The sequence below is a fragment of the Dipteris shenzhenensis genome, chromosome 31 (genome assembly GCF_047967505.1).
Source record: "Dipteris shenzhenensis isolate YYH24624 ecotype China chromosome 31, Dip_SZ_1.0, whole genome shotgun sequence".
In the NCBI taxonomy this organism is placed as follows: domain Eukaryota; kingdom Viridiplantae; phylum Streptophyta; class Polypodiopsida; order Gleicheniales; family Dipteridaceae; genus Dipteris; species Dipteris shenzhenensis.
In genome coordinates, this window is record NC_141626.1 from 7556813 (window position 1) to 7564710 (window position 7898).

General features: G+C 49.2%; 1 protein-coding gene across 1 annotated transcript; it reads right to left on the bottom strand.

Annotated features, from left to right (window-relative positions):
• Positions 1–1971: 1971 nt before the first annotated feature.
• LOC147880976 (protein ENDOPLASMIC RETICULUM-ARRESTED PEN3-like) lies at positions 1972–3975 on the bottom strand. Its single transcript, XM_087370313.1, has one exon. It carries the CDS (start codon positions 3717–3719, stop codon positions 2286–2288), a length of 1434 nt encoding a protein of 477 aa, XP_087226439.1. The 5' UTR covers positions 3720–3975; the 3' UTR covers positions 1972–2285.
• Positions 3976–7898: the final 3923 nt, after the last annotated feature.

The following is a 7898-nucleotide window of genomic DNA, read 5'->3' on the forward strand; positions in this document are numbered from 1 at the left end:
TGACGACGGAGACAGCTAACATGAAGGACCTTCCAAGGTGGTTCATGTGTATTATGATAGAAAGGTGTGTTGGTGACTTGTTTGAAGACTTTGTGGCAGAGATGGAGGAGCCAGGAGGACAGAAGGGATTATTGATCAACTTCTTGGCTCAAGGTTCATACACGAGTAAAGCGCCTTTAGAGCTTAGTTCCAAAAACAACCAGGAATAGTTTCAAGGTTTCTAGAACGTTGCTGATTATGTTGGGATGTTAATGAAATGAAACTAGTTGATAAGGTCTGGTGTGTTCCTAGCTTCCAAAGGGGCAGCTTGCCTTTTGGTTGGCCAAGAAGGGGCCCACTTGGCATTGCACGTCAGCGGTCAGACCAGCCCCTCCCCTATACAAGGGACCATTTCCCACTAGCTAGTGAAGCCAGGCTAAGGCAAGCAGCAGAGCGGTAGGAAAGGCAAAGATTTGGGCAGTATTAGCAGCCCTCTGAAGTCTATAAAAAACAATGGAGCTATAGGTGTTGGCACTTGAGGGAGGGGCATCCATTTTGTAAACAGGTTGGCCCGTTTTGCTGCAAAATTGGTATAATATTTTGGCTGTCCCATTTGCTGTGTATACTCCTTCACATGTATACTCCTCCACATCTGAGTACTATCTTTGAGCTACACTTGTGCACACATCTTCTCTGAGCGAACCTGGATGTTGCTCAAGTCTCACGAAGTCTTCCGCTTAGAGTTTACGCTCTAAGAAAGATTCTATCCTGTATTCTACTACAGTTTAAGATCAACCTCTGGTACCTGCATAGTTTCTTGACATGCTGTATGACAAGAACCCAGCTGAAATAGGTTTGAGCTGTGAGAGTGTGAAATGCGTGGAAGCATGCAGCAGAGAGGGAGAGAGAGAGAGAGAGAGAGAGAGAGAGAGAGAATAGACACTGATGGAGGCAAACCAACTGTGTATATAGCAAGGAGGAACACCCAAAAGGGGGAAGGTGAACTGGAAAAGGGGGGAGGCTAGCCCTATAAATAGGGCAGCCTGTAGGCTGACTGGGGGGCCTGATATGGCCGAACCGAGCAGTAGGTCTGGCCAACCTAGGGCCAACCAGCTGGTTGGCTGTCCTGGGCCAGACCAGCCCCTATAAAGGGCCTGCCAGGGCGCCTAGGGTCTGCCCAAGGCTGCCCCTAGCAGCCCACTCAAATGGGCCTACTAGCCCTCTACTCTCTCCCTATCCCCTGAAAGGGGCGGGCACACCCACAATAGAACTAAATCTACACCCGAGATGCCCTCAAGCTCCTTGAGGTATGTTTTATAAATTGAGATGCTGTATGGCTCTGTCATAGTGGGTGCAACGAAAAATGGTAACAAGGCAATGCAGCTCACATGAAGCTTTCTGGCACGCCATTCTGCTACCATCATAGAGCAACTCAATGCAACATCTACCTGATGTAGCTCAGAGGCACAGCACAGAACACACTAGAAGATGTGAATCCTACCTTTATCCCAGAGGGAAAGATGAACTTAAAACCGCATAGCATATCTCCTTCCTGGTACTAAGGCCATGATGAAACATGAACAAGCCATGCAACAGTAACATAGTTGAGCTAAGAAGTGAAAGGACCTTCTGCTTCTACAGCAGGGAAGCAAGCACTTGACCATTTTGACAACAGCATCCAACAACTGTCAGCCTGAAGGTCTGCTACTGCTACCCTGAGTTAACAGTGATGGTGGGCCAAGGATTCAGCTTCTGAGCTTCAATTTCCGCCATAATGGTGCAAGTGTTCCAAATTAACACTGAGGGATTCGCCGTGATCAAGGACGCTGCACCTTTATGGTAATCCTATAGGTGACAAGCTCGGAGAGCTGGAACTGTCGACAAGAAAATTCATCCCAACTCAACATGAATATTGTATGCAAATGTTGCACTCAGAATAAACCCAGCGGAAATGTGGATGAAACACTGTTCCGAAACTAAAAATCTGCCTTCAATAAAAAACAAGCCCCAATAGACAATTGTTGGCAAGTTATTACACAAGCAAAAATGAGCCTCATAGACCACAACAATTCTCGTACAGACCAATATATTATCTACACGACTGTTCGAAATAAGGGAGTACGAACAGCAATCGGTTAAGGCTTCCTATCATCAATATAGAAACAATGATAGCAATTGTCAAGATCCCCACATCATCAAGATAAAACAATGATAGATCCCCACGAAATTCTTTCAGGGAAGAGGATCCAACCCGTTGCAGTGTAAGGAAATGCGCTCTCACCCTTGAGCTAGAATCCTTGCAGTCCTCACAAAATGCCAGCAGACATCTTTCTGGTTTCCCATACCTCGACTCCCTGCATCTCCTTCCGTGCGACAAACAGCCTCTGTCCACCTGCGTCCAAATGGGTGACCTCATGACCCCCATGTCGCCTGCTGTGCTCCACATAATTCTTTCGAAAAGAAGTCTCCCAGTATTCTTTGTCTGCCAAATCTACTTGAGCTCCAGCCAGTGGCACCTCAGACCAGACCTCCACGTCGCCCCCGCGGCTGCAATAAAGCTGCTTGTTGTAACACAGCAACTTGCTATCTGTTCCGCTTTCCTTCGTTGCCATGCTCGGATTTATTTCCGTCAGATTCATCCAGGGATCCTGAGCTTTCAGATGTCTCATATCAGCCATGGCAATGTTTCCAGAGCCCACGCTAATTTTGAAGATGCCGGCATGCTCCTCGTCTATGGCGATGTCGGAAAAGCTGTCGCGGTCCACCAAACGAGGGTCTCCTTGCACATTTGGCTCCTTCCACTCCCATACTGGTTTGCTCTGTCTCAGATCCCAAAGCCGAATGTATCCACTATAACCAAATGCGCCTGCCTGGATCCCCACAGTCATCAACCAATTATAGGTCGACAACCACTGGAGCTTTGTGGCGACTTTCGAGTGGCCTGAATTCCCGGTTTGTCGCGCGACTTCCCCAGCCACTTGCAACGTAACCCTATCGATGAGCAACACGGTGTTCTCCAACTTATGTCCATTCTCAAACGCTGCGAAAAGTGTAGTGGAATTTGAAGAGATGGCACGCACGGAGGGATTGTAAACCCGCGTATCATTCTTGTCTTGCCATATCAAGCTTTTGGCATGCACCCCGTTCGCAAAATCGTATATATGCAAACCTGGGAAATCCTCAGCTCCAGAAGCAACATGGGTGTCGGACAGCCGATGGAGGGAATCGATGACGTTGAACTCGGTGAGGGTAGTGCGATACTTCCGAAGCGCCCAATCGAAGGACGTGATTTTACTCCCGTGAGCGATCAAGAGGGAGCCATCGTTGGCAGCACAGAGGGCAGAGGGGTGATCACGGCCGGTGGGAAGCAAGTTGGTCTGCTTCTGGAGGTCAATACCGTCGAGGCGGTCAGGGCCGAGGGCTTCTTTGACGATGCGGAGGAGGCCGAAGAAGGAGGCCTCTTCGATGAGGGTGTCGTGGTCGAAGGTCGAGGAATCGCGGGGGAGCGTGCCGGTGCGGAGCAAGTTGAGGAGGATACGAAAGGAGGCAGGATCGCGGTCGAAGAAGAGGTCGGAGGGGTCAGAGGGGAGCAAGGGGGCGGAGCGGGCGAGGAGGGTGGAAGGGCCAGCGCTCTGGAGGGTGGAGGTGGTGGTTTCGAAGAGGTGGCCACCGACGGAGATGGAAACACGGCGGGGGGGTCTGGGGGGGAGCTCGGGGGAGGAGAAGCCATTGCTGGTCATGGCGAGGGAGTTCGAAGAGAGAGCAACGGAGGGGAGGAGCTTGGTGTGCTGTTTGACTATGGCAATGGCGATGGCGATGGCTATGGCGATGGCGATTTGCAGCTATGGCGATGCAGAAGAGGAAAGCGAGGTCCAGCTATGGCGATGGTAGCACAGAAGAAGAAGAAGATGGAATGAACGTCCCCATGGCCTTTCTCCACAGAACGCCTGACCCTGTCTACTTTCCCTCTCTCTTTAAGCCTGCCTGCCTTTGACTCCTTCCTTGGGGTTGTTCGAGTCTTACACGATCACTCCTAGAAACTAGGGTGCTTGTTTTCCACACCATGCTCGGTCATTTGTGGAGATGTTCCTCACCACTCTTGGCTCTTGCAGAATAGCGGAAATGTCACACACCATAAGTATTTCTCGGGACGTAGAATTCATTCATCGAACAGAATTATGATCCAACCCCTAACTTACTCCAAAGCTAGGATGCCATACCTGCCACCATCCACCAACACAAACAACAATGAGTATGTCCGTGATGGGCAGACGAGTGCCATGGGTCCTAGCTACTCATTATTGTTGTGGAGAGTAAATTAAGAGTTCAAGAGTAGCATTAAGTTTTAGAAATATATCAATGAAAGACATGTAGATATCCATCAATTTAGATCCATGGTCCCCCAGCATCTACATTGGTCCATCAATTTGGGTCCATTAGTCCGAATATGTGTTTCGATAGTCAAATCACATAGTCCATGTCATATAATCTAGTTCCATTCATCCAGATCCACCAATCTGAATCCACCAATCCAGATTATCAAACCGGATCCATGGTCCACCATCCAAATCACATATTTCGAGTCATGTAGTCCAGATCCCATTCTCCCCAAATCGACAGTATGTGTGGGAAGAAAGAATTTTGAGAGCATTATTGAATTTGTAAAAAAAACAACTAGAAATATATTTCATTACCTGAATCCATGATATCGTAACTAATGAGAATGAGAGAAGGCGGAATCCTAAGAGGAAAATAAAGACAAGAAACAAATGGAGAACTCCAGCCAAGCATCCTACCACTTTCTTCTTTAATTCCTCCTAGATCTATTACACGCCAACGGTAATTACCGTTTACTTGGCAATCGCCTTTACATGCCAATGATAATTACCATTTACTTGGCAATCGCCTTTACACGTGTTTTCCCCTAAGCTATATCCTAGCCACATGTCATCCACATATCCTATCCACATGTTGCGTCTATTCCACCCTTTGATCATGCAGTTTTGAAACGACCGTATGCATGTTATGTGCGCAGTGGTTCTTCTTCTACAGGCAGGTGAACATTTGAGCAAAGCATATTTGGTTTTCCCAACCCGAGATGTAATCTGATATGGGCCAACTCATTTCACCAGGAACTTTTTAGCCAAGCTTGGTTGTCTTGTAGGGCAATACAGCATCACAAGACCTCCGATTTGAAATTTAGTGAAAACATGTCTCAGATTGTAGTATTTCCTTTGTCAATTTCTGGAGATGGGCAGCTACACTAGACCTATCTCCATTGGGAACCTAGGAGGTCGTCCAAACTATGCTTCAAAAGAACTAATTTGTGTTGACTCCTACAAGGAAGTATCGTACACTAAAGAGTACATACGATGACAACACGTCCCAATTTTTATGTTGGGGATCAACATACATTGCCAACATCAACTTAGTGGTTCTGTTAAGCCTCTCAGTGAGACCATTACAATCCAGATACAATGGACTGGCAAACTGTTGCTTTGTATATAATTTATATGCAACAATACGCATGACCTTGGTTTTGAAGTTGGAACCTTGGTCAAAGAGGATGTACTTGGGACAACCATGTTGTAGCATCATATTATCAATCATGAATTTTGCCACATCTGATGCTAACTGCTAGGCGATTGCCCACCTCGTAACATAGTCAATTAGTAATATATGAATTAGGAAAATAATATATGAATTACCTCTCCTCACCTCATAACACAGTCAATTGCCCACCTCTAACATACTCAATTAGGAGTATAATATATGAATTACCTCTCATCTCTCTCACACACTCTCACTCACTCACTTATCTCTCTCTCTCTCTCTCTCTCTCTCTCTCTCTCTCTCTCTCTCTCTCCTTCCTGCTCGCTCCTACCTGCTCACTGCTCCCGCTGCTACAGCTCCGCCCCCTCCTCTCTGCCCAACGCTGCTTCGCTCGCCCCTCTTGCTCTTGCTTCGCCCCCTCCTCTCCGCTCCTACTCGCTTTGCCCTTGCCCCACCCTTGCCCTGCCCCTGCTGCCTCCACCCCTACTCGCTACTTCGTCCACCCCTCTACTCCTACTCGTTGTTGCCCGCGCCTACAGCTCCTCCCTCGGCTGCCCTCCCGCTTTGCTACCCTCGTTGCAGCTCTGCGCGACGCTGCTCTCCAACAACCTCCAACTCCCCTCGCTCTGCTACTCCCGCCTTGACCTACAACCCCATCCGTCAGACTCTCCTATACTCGCAAGTGACGCTACCCCCGCTGCTCCCCTGCTGCCCTACCCTCTTGTCCGCCCTGGCTGACCCCCCCCCCTTCTTCCCCCTCCTAGCCTCGCCCCTAGCCTCTTACCTCGAATTCCCCCTCCCCTCCAAGCCTCTCTCCTAGCCTCTTACCTCCTCATTGTTTTTAGCCCCCGAGACTGGGTGTCCCTCTCGCCATGGGGGGGGGGGGGGTCATGCTCCTGTCCCACTCCTGCACTAAGACCTACACCAAGGACACATGATTAGTTAAAAGAAATGGGGAAAGGTGGCAAAGATATGGATAAAGCCGCCAAGAAAGATGACAACAAAAACAAGAAACAAACACAACTGAAACTCGAGGATGTGAACACATGCTACAACCGAAGTGGACTCGGAGTTAACAGCAAAGCAAAGGCGGGGCCCACCTTAGCCTCAGCTTCAGCTTCAGCTTCAGTCTCAGATTCACAGTCTTAGCCCCTGCTACATCCTCATCTTCAGCTTCAGCACCAACTTCAGTTTCAGCTTCAGCGTCAGCCTCAGTTTCAGCTCCAGTTTTGGCCACAGCCTCTACATCCTCATCTATAGCTACTGGCAGTGACATACTCATACCCATGACATCGATTGCTCCACCCTCCCCTGGGATAGAGGGGTTGTCACTAACATCATCTCTTCCATCTCTCCCTTCTTCTCCCGCTACAGTTTTCTCACTAGTTATGACACCAATTTTGGAGGGGTCATACACTATTCCGCACTACACCTCGACCTTTCTCTCAACTTTGCCTCTCAGTCAGCCCACGTTCCAACACCCTGCTGGGATCGCCTCATCTAGGCCACTATCATCTCCATATCGCACCCATCTCACCTAGTCATCACCCAGCCTCCAATCTCATCCTCACACTTTCATGCCACAGTCTTCAATTTCCGCTAGGGCACGGACGAGCTGACCCATCGGAGGCTTGGGAGAACTTGCTAATGGAGGTACATAGTATCCAAGAGCGCAAGATGGAGCTGTCACGCTTCACATAGGAGCAGACACGCTTCACCTAGGGGCAGGCGCATCTCATATAGGCTCAGGCTCAGCTATCTTAGACCAAGCAGATCTTAGTCAGAGACTCAAACAGGAGATCTCACAGCTCCAACTGGAGGTCACTGCTATACGCACAATCCTAGGGAGCACCCCAGTTGTGGAGGCACAGATTGCGAGCATGCAATCTGCCATCAAGGAGACATCCAGATGGGTCGACATAGCCAAACGGGAACCTGCAAGGGTAACCGTTTCGGCTACCCTCTTGGAGCAGCAATAGAGAGCCAGTAAGGCTCTCAACATTAGAGTACGTGGGATCCCACGCACTGAGGCTACACCGATGGCAAATGTGACAGCCTTCGTGGCCACTACTTTGGGGGCGACTGAGCACAGAATTGAGAGAGCATGGCGAGTGGGGAGGGACCCCAACCGTGGTTGCAATGATCTCCATGGATGAGGACCTCACTCCACTATAAGTTGAGGAGAGGCGCTTCCTGTTGCAGAAGCGGGATTAGAGGCCCAGGGATCAGGCTCGCAAGGAGGGGAAGTGGGCAGTAGTACGAGATGGACGACTCCTTATAGGCCCCCGTTGAGCACCCACCTCCCCTCCCACATAGGGAGGAGAGGTCTATGAGATTTGGAACTGTAATGGTACCTTATGGTTAGA